General features: G+C 40.3%; 1 protein-coding gene across 1 annotated transcript in view; it reads right to left on the reverse strand.

Annotated features, from left to right (window-relative positions):
• Positions 1-9,051: 9,051 nt before the first annotated feature.
• gria1a (glutamate receptor, ionotropic, AMPA 1a) overlaps positions 9,052-19,131 on the reverse strand; it is a 421,062-nt gene continuing 410,982 nt past the window's right edge. The window contains 1 exon segment of the mRNA XM_028813093.2: positions 9,052-9,684. Coding sequence (XP_028668926.2) covers positions 9,517-9,684 — 168 coding nt within the window. The 3' untranslated portion in view covers positions 9,052-9,516.

Here is a 19,131-nt window from a genome sequence, read left to right on the forward strand (position 1 = left end):
GTACCATAAGTTTGAGACTTTGACATTTCAGTGAGATACTGAAGCTCATTTGAATAAGAGATTCCTGACAGCATCATTGTAAATGGCTGAAACCTTGACCAATTACTTAAAACATGTCATACAACGTCAGCCCGAATCTGTACCGCTAAAGACGGAGTTTCATGCACTAAATAAGCTATAGATGAGAATAAGCAAGCACCATCTCCCCTGATATTTACTACGCGGTGAGGCATTTGTACTCCATCAACATTAATTATTTCCAGAGACATAATTTTGTCTATTTTTCCAGCGCATCGCACACAAAAGCAAGGGAACGATGGGAACACCAGAACTCTGCTCACATCGTGTCGCTTCATACTGCAAGCCACAAGTAGTAAGTCTGTGATAAGCGGAATACCGCTACGCTTTGCACTCATGGGACGGAAGGACAATCCCAACCTCTTTTATATAGTAGGATATATATATATATATATATATATATATATATATATATATATATATATATATATACAGGGTGGTCCAGATCTAATTATGCAACTGTTCGACTGACAACCGTCTCCCCGCCATTTTGGAATGCAAGGCAGGTGCTGCCATCTATTGGCAACAAATAGAATTTTAAGTGAAATCTGTATGTGCAGGGCAGGTGCTGTGAATTCTCTATGTAATAAACAATAAGTTATAGCGTAATGAAAATTGCATAATTCGATCTGGACCACCCTATACAGTATCCATCCATCCATTTTCCAACCCGCTGAATCCGAACACAGGGTCACGGGGGTCTGCTGGAGCCAATCCTAGCCAACACAAGGCACAAGGCAGGAACCAATCCCGGGCAGGGTGCCAACCCACCGCAGGACACACACAAACACACCCACACACCAAGCACACACTAGGGCCAATTTAGAATCGCCAATCCACCTAACCTGCATGTCTTTGGACTGTGGGAGGAAACCCACGCAGACACGGGGAGAACATGCAAACTCCACGCAGGGAGGACCCAGGAAGCGAACCCAGATCTCCTAACTGCGAGGCGCCACCGTGCTGCCCCCTATACAGTATATCTGTTTATTGTAATAAAAAAATCTTGAGACAAGACTAATCCTGCGACAAAACGTGACTTTTTAAAGAGACTTTTTAGAAGGAAGTCCCACGAGACGGAGACTTTTGCCATGAGATTCTTTCAAGTCACACCATACTTACAACTATTTTCAAACAAGACCACGGTCATCAGGTGCATTCCGGCACTTAACCTGGACAGACACCAATCCATTAAAGGGCTTACTTATGAACACACACACACACAAACACTTACGAAGATCCAGTTTAGAATCACCCATTCATCTAAAAATGCAACCAAGAAATGATGAAGTCAAACAAATTAACGCGATCATTGACGATCGGTTACACAGCAAAATGGTGCGGAAGATGAAAACATCAACTTACAATAAATATCCCGTAGAATATCTTCAAGTGTTAACACCGTCCGATCTTCCACCAGCCAAATTACTGTAGTAAGAAGGATGCATCGTAATGTTATTGCGTAATTTATGTCTGATGATGGTGATGGGCTATGCAATAGCTCAGCGGTTCTCAAACTGTGAGGCGCGCAGCAATAAAAAAGGGGGCGCGAATGTTGCCATATGTGGCATAATTTCGCTATTCATAGGGAAATTTTTAACTTGTAGCGGTGTATAGGCAGCAAAAAATATAGGAATAAATTTTATTAGGGTTTCAAAAAAACGTTAGGGGGGCGCGATTAAAACTGTTATGAAAACTCGGGTTGCAAATACTTAAAGGTTGAGAAACGCTGCATTAGGACAAGATTAGTTGTATTCAAAATTGGTCAAACAATTCATGTAAAATTTTAACAGGCGTCAAGAAAGGTAATGTAGTTCATATTCCGCGAATAACATCAGACACCAAAGGAGATCTTGATATGCCATTCGTATTAAAACGTTTACAGTTTTACAGTAGAATAGCTTTTGCTATGACAATTAACAAATCGCAGGGACAAACGTTCAAAACAGTCGGTTTATTTTTTAGAGGGAAAGAAACGATATTCACTCACAGGTAGTTATACGTTGCGTTGTCACGATGAAAGTCCAAACATGGAATCAAAAAAATCAATGCGATCTTGAAGAAAAGTTAATTCCAAATATTGTTTTAACTGAAGTTTTAAAGCAAAAGTAAAATAATGCATATGTAACAATTCCCACAAAAATAACATTCTCTTTAAATTGTATATCTGGTAAAACCAGACCTGGGGGTTGGTGAGCGAAGTGAGCAGGGAGCGGAGCCCCCTAGTATGTATATATATTTCTCTTGCAGGTTAGGTGAATTGGTGATCCTAAAATGGCCCTAAGTGTATGCTTGGTGTGTGGGTGTGTGTGTGTGTGCCCTGTGGTGGGCTGGCGCCCTGCCCAGGGTTTGTTTCCTGCCTTGTGCCCTGTGTTGGCTGGGATTGGCTCAGGCAGACCCCCGTAACCCTGTAGTTGTGGTATAGCGGGTTGGATAATGGATGGATGGATGAATTGGTAAATGGTCCTAGTGTATGCTTGGTGTGTGGGTGTGTTTGTGTGTGTACCCTGTGATGGACTGGTACCTTGCCCAGGGTGTTTTCCCTGTCATGTGCCATATGCTAGATGGGAGTAGCCTCCAATAGACCCCTGCAACCCAGTTCAGGACCAAGCGGATTAGACAACGACGGACTGCTGACTGTAGTACAAATACACCTAAATGTGGAAGGTCCAAGTTATGCTGAGACAGTAGATAGATAGATAGATAGATAGATAGATAGATAGATAGATAGATAGATAGATAGATAGATAGATAGATAGATACTTTATTAATCCCAAGGGGAAATTCACATACATAGGTTTAGGTTTAGGTTTCTTTATTTAGTCATGTTTACACAGGAAAACATGAAATTTGCCTTCTCAGTATGGCGTCCTCTTGTCTTCATTGTGTAAGTTAGACCACCACACTGAATCCCCAGAAGATGGTCTTTCCACATTACATTCCATTGAATTAATGACGGGACTTCTAAAAGTGTCATATTGATGAGGGGGGTGAATACTTGTGCAATTAATGATTTAGTGTTTTCTATTTATCATTCATTTACAGCACTTTGCTGAGATTTGTTCTCACTTTGACACAAAAGAGTTCCGTTTCTCAAATATCTAAAAAGCTAAATGAAATGCACTGTGATTCAATGTTGGACAAGAATAAGACGTGAAAGCATCCAAGGGGGTGATGGCTTTTCTTAGACACCCTATATGTCTCGTTTCTCTTTTGCATTCTGCTATGCCAGTTATGCTGAGTCAGTCACCCCAATAAATTCAAAATGTAAGCAGCACAATGCCTGCCTATTTACGGTGGGCATCCTGATTGCATAAAGTTTTATTTTTTCCCAGAATAAGTTAAAAGGCTCTCTGGGATACTCAGTTCAGAGCAGGTCATCCACCTGAAGCTAAGCATGGCCAGTACTTGGATGGAAGACCAACCAACCAGGAGAAGCTTGGGTTGTTGCCACCAAGGGTGTCTGTGAGTGGATCCCCAATGCCCCAGTGCAGTGACGGGGGCACTGTCCCTTTAAAAATTGGTGAATGAGATGTAAAACCCACTCTCTGTGGCCATTAAAGATCCCTGGGCATCCTTTTGTGATGAGTAGGGTGTATCCTGATGTCCTGGCTAAAAAATAATGTCCACCATGGATGAGTCCATTCCGACCCCCTAATCATTCCCTGTTCTCTGATTGGCTCTCTATAGCTAATGTGTGGTGAGCGTAACGGCTGCCATCGCATCATCCAGGTGGATGCTGCACATGAGCGGTGGTTGAAGTGGCTCCCCACTGGCGCTTTGAGAAGTGCGAAGAGCCACCATATAAATTAATTAATGAATACTTTGCAATGGTTTAATAATATTTTCATCTGCTATCTCTGCTTTTCCAGTCGACGGATTATGCATTAGAGTGACATTCAGCTTTTGTGACACCGGATTTTAAACACAGAAAAAAAAAAAAAAAAAATGAAATGACCTACTGTTGCTAGGCAACCGTTTCTGTGGTTCAGAATAATTAAAGATCGTCCGCATCAGCAACGATTCTGTGACTCAACCCCTACTGATCTGCAGGCCCTGTTTGTTCTGCGGTGCTATGGTTTGAAAAATGCATTCTCCCCAGGAAGAGCTACGGTGTCATTTTACTGTGTCATTCTGCGTTTGCCCTCCATCATTTAAGGTGTTATTGCCCTGAAACGAGCCGAAAACGCAGGAAGAAAGCAAAGCAAATTGAAGAACGTAGCTCATCTTCTATTGCGTACAGTCACTATAGCAACTGGTTAGAAGATAAAAAATAACATGTGATGATAGTAATGTCAACACGGATTACCATACTGTATGCAGACTGATGGCATGAACATCATCTTTCTTCACACGTTGCCTTTTCTTATTTACTTGGCCAAGGAAAATATGAAGCGGATTCTTCAGATTCGTATATTAGCTGTTTGCTCTGCTTTGGGAATTGTGTTTATACATTTACTGTGTGTGTGTGTAGATCCCAATGCCCCAGTGCAGTTACAGGGGAACATATGTGCCATAACAATAGTGCCATCCTTTGGATGAGATGTAAAAACCAACATCCTGACTTCTCTGTAGTCATCAAAGATCCCTGGACATTCATTTCCTAAAGATCAGGGTGTACCCTGATGTCCTGGCTAAATTATCCACCATGGCCTCTTCCATTCTGGACCCCTAATCACCCCCTGCCCCTAACTGGCTAACCATCCCTCACCCCTTCACCACCAAACAGCTAAAAAATAAATGTATGTTGTTGCCCCATCCAAGTGGATACAGCACAATGGTGGCTCCCCACCACTTTGAGTGCCTTGAAAATGTAACGAATTATTAGTATTACAATGTGTTAGCCATTATGGATGTAGTGAGAAGTCAAGCAAAATGACACCTTTTATTGCCTAAGTACAACGATTACAATATGCCAGCGTTCGAGACAACTCAGGCCCCTTCTTCAGACAAGATGATGTCGCAGGAGGCTGGGAGACAGACCTGGCCGGGACGCCTGGAAGGATCATTCTCCATGAGTGTGGCGGAAGTAAAAGTGTTCCGGGCTCCATGAGGCTCGGGGCACCCCCTGGCAGTGGGCATGGGCTCCAACGGGCTTGAGCCTCCCTGCTTCCCTTCCGTAGCCCTCTTCCGATCCAGGGAGGTTGCCTCCTTGTGGCCCGAAGGACTAATGCGCCACCTCTCGGCCCTTCCAGGAGTCCTGGCCAGGTCTGTCTCCCAGCCTCCTGCGACAATGATTACATCTTGAATTCTGGCATATTGTAATCGTTATACTTAGGCAATAAAAGGTGTCATTTTGCTTGACTTTTCACTATTATTATAATGTTGTAATGTAACTGTCTTGTAATATGGATAGACCGTATAATTTCTTTACCAGCCAAGTCTATTCTGACAGAGTAAGAACTTTTCTTCAAGATAAGCTTTATAATACACTGGTGAGGCCTCACCTGGAGTACTGGGTGCAGTTTTGGGCTACAAAAAGGACAAAGCAGCACTAGAGAAGGTCCAGAAAAGAGCAACTGGGCTGATTACAGGGCTACTTTGGATGAGTTATGCGGAAAGATTAAAAGAGCTGAGCCCTTATAGTTTAAAGAAAAGGAGATGAAGAGGAGACCTGACTGAAGTGTTTAAAATTATGAAAAGAATTAGCCCAGTGGATCGAGACGGTGACTTTAAAATGAGTTCACCAAGAGCATGGGGACAGAGTTGGAAACTTGTTAAAGGTAAATTTCGCACAAACGTTAAGAACTTTTTCTTTACACAGAGAACCACAAATACATAGAAGTAGTGTGGTAGATAGTAGGACTTTAGGAACTTTCAAAACTCGACTCAATGTTATTTTAAAAGAATTAAGTGGATAAGACTGGCGAGCTTTGTTGGGCTGAATGGCCTGTTCTCATCCAAATTGTTCTAATGTTTGTTTAGTAAGCCTGAGGGGCAAGAAGCATAAACGTCAAAAGACGTTATTTTTTGTTAGAACTTTTCAGTTAATTTAGTGGGACGACCCGAGTTGGCATCCCAAGGAGACCTGAGTGAAGTGTTTAAAATGATGAAGGGAATCAGTCCAGTGGATCGAGACGGTGACTTTAAAATGAGTTCATCAAGAGCATGGGGACAGAGTTGGAAACTTGTTAAAGGTAAATTTCGCACAAACGTTAAGAACTTTTTCTTTACACAGAGAACCACAAATACATAGAAGTAGTGTGGTAGATAGTAGGACTTTAGGAACTTTCAAAACTCGACTCGATGTTATTTTAAAAGAATTAAGTGGATAAGACTGGCGAGCTTTGTTGGGCTGAATGGCCTGTTCTCGTCCAGATTGTTCTAATGTTTGTTTAGTAAGCCTGAGGGGCAAGAAGCATAAACGTCAAAAGACGTTATTTTTTGTTAGAACTTTTCAGTTAATTTAGTGGGACGACCCGAGTTGGCATCCCAAGGAGACCTGAGTGAAGTGTTTAAAATGATGAAGGGAATCAGTCCAGTGGATCGAGACGGTGACTTTAAAATGAGTTCATCAAGAACACGGGGACACAGTTGGAAACTTGTGAAGGGGAACTTTCACACAAACATTAGGGAGTTTTTCTTTACATAGAGAACCACAGACACTTGGAATAGTATGGTAGACGGTAAAACTTTTGGGACTTTCAAAACTCGACTTGATGTTATTTTAGAAGAATTAAGTGGATAGGACTGGCGAGCTCTGTTGGGCTGAATGGCCTGTCCTCATCCAGATTGTTCTAATGTTCTAATGAACATTGAATGAAGGATGATGTTGATGTTATGGCCAGTTAAACCAAAATAGCAGAAAATGGAAAAAAAAATGAAGCAGAGTTTAAAGGGTTAATTTGTTACCCGAGGAGTGATGCCTAGATGATTTACAGCAAGATATGCAATGATGGCACCAAATAAAGACAAATGTAGACACTTATAAGGTTTTTACATTTTTTTCCTGTTAATTAGTGTATATCCGATCAATGCAATAAAGAATCTTACTATTCCTTCACTGCCTTTGGAATTTGCAAGGTCTCATTATGCAAGTTCAGTAAAGGAAATCTAATTATGCAAATTGGGGGCTTCTGCAAGTTCACCTCGGTTACCTTAATACTGGTTCAAACCAGTGAACATGCCAGCTGCGGCTGATGTACAACAGCTGTTCCAATATCCAAGCACAATTCCAAGGAGGATATTATTGGTCGTTATTCTCTCCGACTCTCTAAAGAGTCTTTGAGGCTGTACCTGTAACGTTTCAGGCAGGGTTTCTTCTCTGGCTGGCGTTCAGAACTTCGTTTCGTGTCCCTTTTGTCCATTTTTGATTCTTTTGTTTACATTAACATTGCTTGTGTTTTTCTTTGTTCTTCATTTTGTCTATGCGCCAATGCCTTCGTTATGTCCCATGTGATTTGTGGGTCGTTCTCTGAGAGGCGGGGCCACCTGTCAATCACGACCAGGAACTGACCCTCTGGCCTATAAATAACGGAGCATCTCCTACAGTCCCTGGTGGTTCATTTGGAATGTGCTTGGGAGTTTTGGTGAGTTTCTGTGTTTCTACTGTACTTTTTGATTCTTACTATTTTTTTTTTTTTGACCTTCTGCCCTGTGTTTGGACCTCGATTTTTAGGACTGTGTTTGTCAAAGCAGAATGGCTTCTTATTTAGGGATCGGAAGATGAAATAAGAACCAAAACAGCATGCCTGAGTCAAAAACGAAAGAGACAAACCAATCTTTCACCCAACGAAAACACGTCAGACATGAATCAGAATTGTAAGCCAGAAAATAAGTCAGAAAACCAAAAACGAGAATACCGAGAAGCGTACTTAAACTCGGATACCGAAACAGCACATAAATGACCTTATATTGGGTTACGTTGATGATGTCATGTGAATGAGCTCCTAGAGAACTCTGGAAGGTTATGGTCGACACGAAACTCACCATCACGGTATTGTCCGTCGATATTCAAAATGGTGCCGTGATAAGAAGTTAAAATATTTTATCTTTATCAAGAATTAAGATACAGTGCATACATATTTGTATCAAATCCGTCAACCTCAGAAAAGTCACAAGGAAGTTCTCGGAACTCTTCAGGAAAGTGAATAAAAATGAATAAAGAACCAGTCATAATAGAGATGTTTCTTATTGTCTACGCCAGTGGTTCTCAAACTGGAAGTAACAAAAAAGGGGTTGTGAATGTTGCCATATGTGGCGTAATTTTGCTATTCGTAGGGAAATGCTAAACGTGTAGCGGTGTGTCGGCAGCAAAAAATATAGGAATAAATTTCATTAGTTTTAATAAAACGTTAGGGGGGCATGATTAAAACTGTTATGAAAACTCGGGTCACAAATACTTAAAGGTTGAGAAACGCTGGTCTGCGCCATAGGTTCTTAAATTATGGGCCTTTTGGGTCTCGCAGGGTTGTGACTCAGCCCATCATTCAATGGGAAAGGGTCACTCGTGGCGGGTCGCCGTGGGAAGTTTAAGCAATCGGCATTGCTCTTCTATGACTGTCGCTGTCGATTTTCCAAGGTGGGGGACCTCCCCCCCCTCCTCCCTTTGCTTTGATTGTTGGAGGCGATTCTTCAAGGGGTACATCCACGACAGTTAACAAATCTCAAAGTGGGAAATGAACTCCACAAGCTATGACTGTTGGTGAGACCTGCCGATTGTTTTGGGCATTATAAAGGGCGAGATTGGGTCGTGAGAACACTCAACTGTGCTCAACGGCGCCTCACTCTTTGTTTATATATTTATTCTTATTTTGATAAAGCTCTGTGTCTGACGTTGTTACTAGATGGGTGTGTGAGTTTCCAACTCTAGTGGGCAAGTGTTTTTTGGGACTTACGTATTTTCGGAATCCTAAGTCACGACAGTACGGGGCTATCTGCCAAATTTACATCCTGCACCCCCTATAAAGATGCCATTTAATAGCACATTGCCTTCCTTATCTAAGAGAATAATGCAAACCAAGTGAGAGCAGATACAGAAAGAATATTTTAGTGGATGACAAGAGAAAATCATATATATTCATAGCATACCAATCCTTTTCTCCGATGCAAAGAAAACATAAAGTATATTGAATAAGGCAGACAATGCCATTGAGCACTGATAAAAGAAAAACGAAACAAAACAAACAAAAAAAACCAAACAAATAAATATTGCACACTGACTTTAAGTAAACAGGTCTATATTACTGGCACAGCCCTAGCTCTCAGACTGGTCCTTTATGTGGCATATCGGAACTGGGCACATAAAGAGAGCAGTATGTCATCGTTATTGCAGCGCAAGATAGTTTTTAAAACAAAGTCAAACTTTTTTTTTTCTTTTTTGTAGAAAAGTAATTTTTTTTTTTGTTTAAGTTCTTAGTACTTTAATTATCCTAAGTCCATAGTCCTTTTGGCAGTTGATTTTTTCTGGACGCTGTTAACCCAGATTTATTTGTAATGTCACATTCCAGTTGCACTCAGGCCAATCCCAGCAGCGTGGCTCATGCAGGGCAGTGTCTGCATGGACTTGGGAAAATCGTGGGTGACTATCCTGCCGTTCTCTCCTCCACTGCCAGGTCCACTCATCCGGGTTAATGTTGAACTCCTCATGGCTTCATTGATGGAATGCTGGTGAATAAATGAAAAAAGAATTCAAATGAATGCATTGGTTAATACGACTTTGAGAGTACAGTAAATGATTTTCAACGAGCTTTTGTACCACTTGTTTTTTTTTTCTTTTCCATATTGATTTTACATTAATGGCATAAGAAAAGATGACAAATTTTTTAGGATCATTGCATCTCCTTCTCCTATAACATTTGCTGGGATGTTCTTGTACTTTTTCAGGGTCAGTTGGTGAAAAAGATTGATGGAGGACTGGATATTTCTTGATTTGTGGAAATGAACTAATGGCAAATAAGCAAAGGAAATTGATTCAGTTCTGAAAGTAAAGTTGAACATGCATATGGACGTGAACCTCTCCTCCGTGAGTGTCAAGAAACATTACGGGCGGTGCCTTCATACCTAAATGATGCCTCTACTGGGACTGGCACTGCCCACTTATTTTAAGCCAAGTCAGAATTTCTCTCATTTTTAATTCTTACATGTGTGTTTGAGGGTGGGGGGGATTGTTGATGTTTGTTACAATATTTCTTGAACTTCTATTAAAAAGTTCAGTTTTTAATGCCTGGAAAACATTTTGGGATTAAATCGTTTAAAGATCTGTACATAGACAATGTTTTTGTATCCTACAAACAATTACACTCCAAATTTAACTTACCAGCAACACATTTAATAATTCTTTGCATTTATATAGCGCTTTTCTCACTACTCAAAGCGCTCAGCAATTGCAGGTTAAGGGCCTTGCTCAAGGGCCCAACAGAGCAGAGTCCCTTTTGGCATTTTACAGGATTCGAACCGGCAACCTTCCAATTGCCAGTGCAGATCCCTAGCCTCAGAGCTACTATCAAAAGCCTCTTTCACTACCTTCAAATTCAAAACTTTGTTAAACAAAACCTGCCCAATTTTCCTCACCTGCCTCTATGCCGGAAAAAATATTGCTCAGTCTTGAGGACTCAGACAGCATTTCTGTAATATATAAAACTATTTTACAGTCCCTCCCTTTCAGAGATCCAAGAGAACAGTGGGAAAAGCAATCTCTCATTTAACATCTCAGAAAAGGAGTGGAAAGTAGCAATGCAGAGAATTCACTCGAGCTCCATATGTGCAAAGTTTATAATTATTCAACTTAAAATTATACATCGAGCACATCTGTCTCGCTTAAAATTGTCTAAAATGTCTCCAGGGTGAGATCCAACCTGCGAACATTGCAATCGAGTTCCAGCCTCACTGGGCCACATAATCTGGACGTGCACCACATTAACAACATTCTGGACCAAAACCTTTAAATGGCTATCAGACAGCCTTGGTGTCCCAATCCCTCCTAATGCACTAACAGCTGTGTTTGGTGGGCTCACAGAGGGGCTTAAAGTGAAGAAGGCCTAACACACTGGAATTGCCGTTACTACACTATTAGCACGTAGTAGACTTGTCTTGCTCAACTGGAAGAATCCTAACTCTCCTATTCTAAGTCAGTGGGTAACTGATGTTATCTACTATATGAAACTGGAAAAAATCAAATTCTCACTTAGTGGATCTGTGCAGAACTTTTTCAAAACTTGGCAGGATCTGATCAATAACATTTTAGAATAAGCATTTAAATTGAGGAAGCAGGTTCTCTCCCCTCTTTTACTTCATTTATCTTTATTAATTTATTATTTTATCTATTCATTTGTCTTTTCTAGCATAAAGTTTTACTCTGCTGGCCTAGCTCTCTTTCTCAGGGGTGGGGGTTGATTTGTTTCAAACCATTTTTTTTATTATTTTTGTAAAACCTGAGTTATGTGTATAGAATGTTATTTGATTGTAATAAATTCAATAAAACTTGAGTTATGTGTATGGAATGTTATTTGATGTAACGTCTTTAAACATTAACTCAGAAAGTAGACGGAGCTGGGAACTCTACTGTTTAATTTGAATAAACGATGAAATTGGCAGCAGTGCGTGTTAAACCATAAAAAGAAAACGGTAGAGAAATTAATATACCAATAATGAATGCCAAAATATGCGGGTGTTTCTTATGCTTTTATTTAAAATTTAATGTGAAAAGTCCTTATTTAAACCATCGATTCGCCTCAGTAATCCATTCGCAAGTTTTTATACATTGTAATACATTATGAGTAATGGAAAGCAGTGGGACTGCATTATTATTTAAATATGCATACTTATTTAAAATATGAAGAGTGTAGTAGAAATGTAACCTTTAAATAAGAGAATTTAAGGGAACCAGCAGAAGTTTGTATGAAACTATTAGTAAAGCGGCCAAGCAATTTCTTCCAAAGTCACAGTCTACTGTGGACACTAGAGGGCGCTGCAGCTCCTCAAACCCTGAAAACAAATGCAGTCACACAGTCAAGGCTGCAAAAAACGCAATGCTTCATTAAATCCTACAAACCCTCAAATCCTCCTTCAACAGACTTTCTCCACAATATCTCCTCCATTAACGTTTGTCCACCAACTCCCCACTCCGCTCACCTGAATGAGGCCTGGTGGCTCCTTTTTATTCCAGGACCTGGGAATACTTCCAGTGTCACATAATTACAGGTGGAACCTCCTTCCAGGTGTGCATTTTTCTTACAGCTGGGCGGAACCCACACACCTTGATTGGGAGGCCCACCAAGACTGCATCTCCCAAGATGCTCTGCGGGAGCAGAAATGAGAGCTCTGCCCCAGGGAAGCTGCCACCTAGTGTTATGGAGGATTAAATAACCCCCAGAGACAGTCCTTCCAACTGGGGCCTCCTATTTGGATAAGGAATCTCCTTCCCTATTAGTCGGGATGCCCACCTATCCATCCTGGTACTAACACTACTTACAGCCACGTGTGTCATTTTATGTGGTGTGTGTATTTTAAGAAATATTTAAAAATTGGAGTCGTGTTTCAAAAAGACATATGAAATCCCCTGGGATTCCACGTTGAACACCAATAAAATGTGAAGATGGAGTGGTGGCTCTGAGACTAGAGATCTGCACTGGCAATCGGAAGGTTGCTGGTTCGAATCCTGTAAGTGCCAAAAAGGGACTCACCTCTGTTGGGCCCTTGAGCAAGGCCCTTAACCTGCAATTGCTGAGCGCTTTTAGGAGTAGTGAGAAAAGTGCTATAAAAATGCAAAGAATTATTATTAATTATTATATAGGGGCTGTAGTCCTTTGAGAATACATAAAAATATTGGCAGGCTGAGAAGAAACCCAAAAGAAACTATGAGTGCTTTCGGAGAAAAGACATAAAAAGAAATAGACATAAGACGTGATTTTGCAAAGTCCGCCTATCACTAAAATTTACAGGTATTCTCATTAAGATCATTTAGAATGAAATCCTTTTCAGTAAATAACTCGGCCCACCCTACGTCCCTGCCTCTGTCCCCATCACAAACCAAGACCACGATAATGGATTATGTGATGTTAAATAAATCTGTCATCATAATTTAAAAATAAGCAATTGACAAGGTTGGTCATTTTAGATAGATAGATAGATAGATAAATAGATAGATATTAATTTTAGCATAGTAGGCAAGATAGATAGATAGATAGATAGATAGATAGATAGATAGATAGATAGATAGATAGATAGATAGATAGATAGATAGATATTAATTTTAGCATAGTAGGCAGGATAGATAGATAGATCGATAGATAGATAGATATTAATTTTAGCATAGTAGGCAGGATAGATAGATAGATAGATAGATAGATAGATAGATAGATAGATAGATAGATAGATAGATAGATAGATGTTATTTTTACTTTATTAATCCCAAGGGGAAATTCACATTTATGCGTTGAATTGAAAAATGTAAGAATTGTGGGGCATTGCCAATTGAAAAGCCATAAAATCCTTTCCTCAAATGTTTGTTTTTTCTGCATATCTTCTCATTCAGTCACCCACGTCCACCGTGACCTTTGGATGTGAGTTTAAACATCGAGCCATGAGAATTTCTACCAAAACTAAAGGTCAGGCTTTATTATTATAGTAGTATTGTCATAGATTTCCACTGAGATTTTCATTTCTTTTTTAGTTTTTACTTTAATTATTTACTAGCCGAATAACTCAGTGTTGCTCGGTGTCATGCATGCGCATCAGTGGATCGCCTCGTCTGAGGTACGTAACACCACTCCGGGGTGAGAGGGGGCGCTGTGTCCTCTTCCATTCCCTCCACAGTGCTCAGAAGACGCCCAGTGAGGGCAGCTGACTCCGCCCCTTCCAGTCTCCCGCCTATAAAACACGCGGTCGTCCAGTGGAAAGGAGGTTTGTCACCATCAGTAATGGATTGGATTGGAAGTCGTCTTCGTCTGGGGTTAACTCTCAACTTCAACAAATCTTCACGTACATTGGCATCACGGTAGGATAAAACTTTTCAAACCTCTGTTCACAGGGGATTTCATTTCATTAACTAAGCCACCATCGTCGGCAGCTGTGAAGCTGGACTGTGTCGTGAGTGTTGATCATTTATTGTTTTGTGGGATTTCTTTTGCACTTTTAATATTAATCCTTTTTGCCATTTACTACCATAAATATACAAACAAATTTGCTATAATAAGTTTAACTTTAGTAAAAAAATTACAGTTAACTAAAGAACTGCTTTGTTGGGCAGATGCCACTCATCTTTGTCTCGGGTGCCAGCCTCACACACGTGATTTGCGTATGCAGTGATCATCCATCTCGTGTTTCTTTTAACGTTTAGATCAGGGGTGTCGAACTCCAGTCCTGGAGGTCCGCAGTGACTGCAGGTTTTCATTCTAACCATCTTCTTAATTATTGACCAATTTTTCCTGCTAATTACTTCTTTTAATTAACTTGACTCTGGCCTTTTAGTTGTTTCTTTTTCCTTAATTAGCAGCCAAACAATAATGAGACACAAAACAAGCCTCCACATCACACAATATCTGAAAATAAAGAAAGGTGATGGTCTCAGTAAGGTTGATCTCTCAACTCACCAAAACACTTTGACGATGTTCTTATAATAAAACAAAAAATCAACAATTTTGGAAATGTCTGATGTTGCAGAATGAGAGCAGCAACAAGCCGTGGAATTAAATAACGGGTTTAATTAAGAGCAAGCATCGGCTTCTCATTAAGAAACTGGTTGGAGAGTGAAGCCCCAGTTTAAGCTGGTCATCTTTTGGCTCATTTCACATTTCATTTCTGTTTGGCTGTCATTTAATGAGGAAACAAATCAATTCAGAGGACTGAATCCTTCTAACATGGCTGTTAAAATAAAGGGGGAAAAAGTGAATTAGCAGTGAAAACTGGTCACTGATTAGGAAAAGGGTTAGAATGAAAACCTGCAGCCACTGCGGCCCGCCAGGACTGGAGTTTGACACCTGTGGTTTAGATAGATAGATAGATGTCAAATGCAGTATATAATAGATAGATAGATAGATAGATAGATAGATAGATAGATAGATAGATAGATAGATAGATAGATAGATAGATAGATAGATAGTGTCACACACGTGCGCATGGGAAACAGCTGAAGGGCCTAAACACTTGTAATTCTACGCCAGGCCAGGGGGCGGCGAAGTGTACTGACTATCTCTCTCAGTCCCTTGTAGACCTTTCCCAGGAAATCCCGCCTCTTGCCGGGCCCAAGTATGACGTCACTTCCGGACACGAGGGCGCCACTCCCAGTTCCTGCAACGCTGACGTCATTTCCTTTCCAGCCTTTAAAACTGCCATCTTGCCTCAGTACAGGCAGTTCTGTTTTGGACTCTGAACTATACACATCGTGTACATAAACAGAGGCAAGAGTTGGGTGGAAGAAGGACGGAGCTAAGAGGAGAGGAGAGGAGTGGAAGCGGACCAGAGACTAGAAGGCATTGTGTTGTGTGGCTAAGGACTTAAGGGGTGATTGGTGCTGCGGCACTGGGTTTGTGCACTGTAAATATGAATAATAAACGTGTTTGTGGTGAAACCATCTTGTCTACCTGTCTGTGTCCGGGCTGTTCCCCACAATTGATAGATAGATAGATATGAGTGAAAGGCACTATATGACAGATGGATAGATAGATGTCAAATGCAGTATATAATAGATAGATAGATATGAGTGAAAGGCACTATATGATAGATAGATAGATAAGACAGATTGATTGATATTTTAATAATCTTGCCATCAAATAATATTGAGTGTAGATTAATAGATCAAAGTGGCAGATTTCTCTATTTTAATAAAATTCTACAACCCAATAAAGTGTGCAGATAGTGTATGGTCAGAATGGTCTCTAAATCCACTGTATGTCACTTTCTCAATTATAATTTGTTTCTGGATGGTAATTAACTGCTGGGCAAAAGTTGGGATTCTTATTTTTTTAGTACAAAGCTCAAATATTATCAAAATGAAGATTTTATTTTAAAAAATTTCAGCATTTATCTTGAACCAGAGACACAAGTTGACAGAAATAACACCAATTGATAATGGAAACACAGAAAAATGTGTACACTCAGGTACTGGATTTGGACTTCTTTTCTACATTTTTACAGACATGCATGTCTTTTTCTTGCTGTTATGTAAATTATGAATACTTTATTATTGTTTCTTTCTTTTTGCTGTATTCCTGTGTGCTTTGTAAAACACTAGCTCTGCAAGATGTTGTATAAAATAATGATGGACTGATAAAACAGTAGAACAAGAAAAGAAAATGAATATCAAAGGTCCTGGCACTGCACAATAAATATTTATGATTTCATTCTTAAGCAAGGAAATACTGTTTTAATAATGTTATCTGTTTCTTGTATTTACTTGTAATCAAATGATTAGCCTCTCACACACGCAATGCAACTCACCCACAGACCTCTGATGCCTCTCACCTCAAGCTCTAGTCTACCATAACTCTTTCTTAATGCATACGCGGCATATTGGCGATTGTTGGCCATCATTGTCATCCATTACTAATGCAAAGTTTACTCTCTTTAAAGCATAACTTTCAGATATTACTTAAATATGGGATGAGTAGACAGTAGGGACCTTCAAAACTGGACTTGATGTTATTTTGGTGGAATTAAGTGGATAGGACTGGTGAGCTTTGTTGGGCTTGTTCTCGTCAGGATCATTCTAATGAATATTAACATACCAGTGTAGCACCTTTTTGAATGAAAGCCCATGTTCATAGCAGTCAACAGGAAAATGTTTCTTGGACCAAAATAACTAATTTCCCCAAAGTTGGACCCCCTAAACATGAATATAACAATGACAGTTGATCTAGTTTTTGAGATTCAGAGAACATCCTCTGAGAGGAGACAGGGCATCTGCTACCAATGAGAAAGATTTCCCAGGTTGAGTGAGTGAAAAGTAAAGGAGGGGATTTTCATGGGACCACAGATAACAGAACGTCTCGAGGACAATCACCATGGTTAAGGTAAAGTGTGTGTGGGACTCTTTTTTAAATAGGTTTGTGTAAATTTCCTGGGACACAAGGGAGCTCTAAACTATATGGACATTGGTCACATTGACTTTGCTGTCATCCTATCACATGCTGGGCTGTGGCATGTCCTTGAAAATTCACTTTCTTCACTCCCATGTCTTTCCTCTAAACTGTGGTGTAGTGAGTGATGAGCATGGGGAACATTTCTACCAAGAAATATCAGCAATGGAATGGAGATATCAAGGGGCAAGGAGTACTGCAATGCCCCTGAGGTTGGCAGCAAGTGCCAAGTGAAGAAGAAGAAGAGAACATTGTAGGCCTGAATGAGAACTTTGATAGAGTTTTGAAACGATTATTTGAGAAAATGACAAACCTACTATACTATACAGTTTATGTGTTAGGATTCCCTGAATTTTTATGTTGAGCTGTTGCTAGAAATGAAAATATGAATTAGTAGAAGTTTTCTTTGTACTTTATGCATATAAAACTATTAACACCTAAAGCCCTGTTCAGATAGGATTAATTTTATACTAGGAGGTAAGGTAAAGAAATTCTTACCAGAGGACCTCTATAATTTTAGTCCTGTCTGAATCACTTTTTATGGACTGTACATTAACATCTCAGTAAAAATTACAGAGCCTTTAACCTTCCTTAAAAAAAGTCCATAAAAAATGAGCCCAGGTAGAAGAAGTCTCATGTGAATCGACCTGGCAGCAAAATTCCATCATTTGAGCAATTCAGACAAGACTACAATTTCAGAGGTCCTCCTTACTTTAGCCAAGGCCTGAAGTTAAATTAAAAAGAACTGCTGGTACATCTTGCTGTGGGTTTTGAATAACAAGAATGGGGTACTCCATGGAGTCCTGAAGTCACGCTGATACAAAAATAAGTGTTAGAAATCCAGGGGTTTTCTCCTTTGAGTTGCAACTGGACATTGTACAATGGACAGCCGGATGGAACTGGCCTCCCGATTGGGTTGTGGGTTTCAGATTCACATGAAACCCCCTTAGAATAGATGGACATGGGGAGAATGGCTATCAGAACTGCAAATTCCCCTAAGTTTCTGGGTGGCAGCATCCTGGTTCTGGATATCCCGTGTTCCTTTCAGTAGGGTAATCTGTTTATTGTAGTCTCAAAGCACAACCCTGCTAGATGCCAGGGGTGCTGCTAGGTGGAGCTGCTCGGAATAAGTGTCCCTATCTGGACTGGGGTCTAGGTACAGTACCTGAGTGGGCAGACCTCCTGAAGTGCACCCTGAGTCCATCATAAAAGGAACCACCTGGTGTTGGAAGTGGTGCCCCAATTGGCACACTTGGTGTAGTCGGTAGGATTACTGTATTATAATATACATTGTGGCTAGCCTCTTAGATCCAGGAGCCTGGTATACAGACATGAAAACATACAAAAGGGCAAGAACTCTATTTGTGGAAGCGTAAACTGTTCTATTAACACTGGAACTGGTGTTGGAAGTGCTGTCCCGATGGATGCACTTGGCGTAATCACCAGGATTTCCAGAACCTTCTGTTTGGTGGGAACATACAATACAGACATGAAAGTATAATCTGAGAAAATGTTCAAGAACTCTATTTGTGGAAACATAAACCATTCTATTAACACTGGAACTGGTGTTGGAAGTGGTGCCCCAATTGGCACACTTGGTGTAGTCGGTAGGATTACTCTATTATAATATTCATTGTGGCTAACCTCTTAGATCCAGGAGCCTGGTATACAGACGTGAAAACACACAAAAGGGCAAGAACTCTATTTGTGGAAAGATAAACTGTTCTATTAACACTGGAACTGGTGTTGGAAGTGCTATCCTGATGGATGCACTTGGCATAATCGGCAGGATTTCCAGACCTTCTGTTTGGTGGGAACATAGCATATGGACATGAAGGTATAATCTAAGAAAATGGTCAAGAACTCTATTTGTGGAAACATAAACCATGCTATTAACACTGGAACTGGTGTTGGAAGTGGTGCCCCAATTGGTGTAGTCGGTAGGATTACTCTATTATAATATTCATTGTGGCTAACCTCTTAGATCCAGGAGCCTGGTATACAGACGTGAAAACATACAAAAGGGCAAGAACTCTAT

Source organism: Erpetoichthys calabaricus, chromosome 11, assembly GCF_900747795.2.
Source record: "Erpetoichthys calabaricus chromosome 11, fErpCal1.3, whole genome shotgun sequence".
Taxonomy (NCBI): Eukaryota; Metazoa; Chordata; class Cladistia; order Polypteriformes; family Polypteridae; genus Erpetoichthys; species Erpetoichthys calabaricus.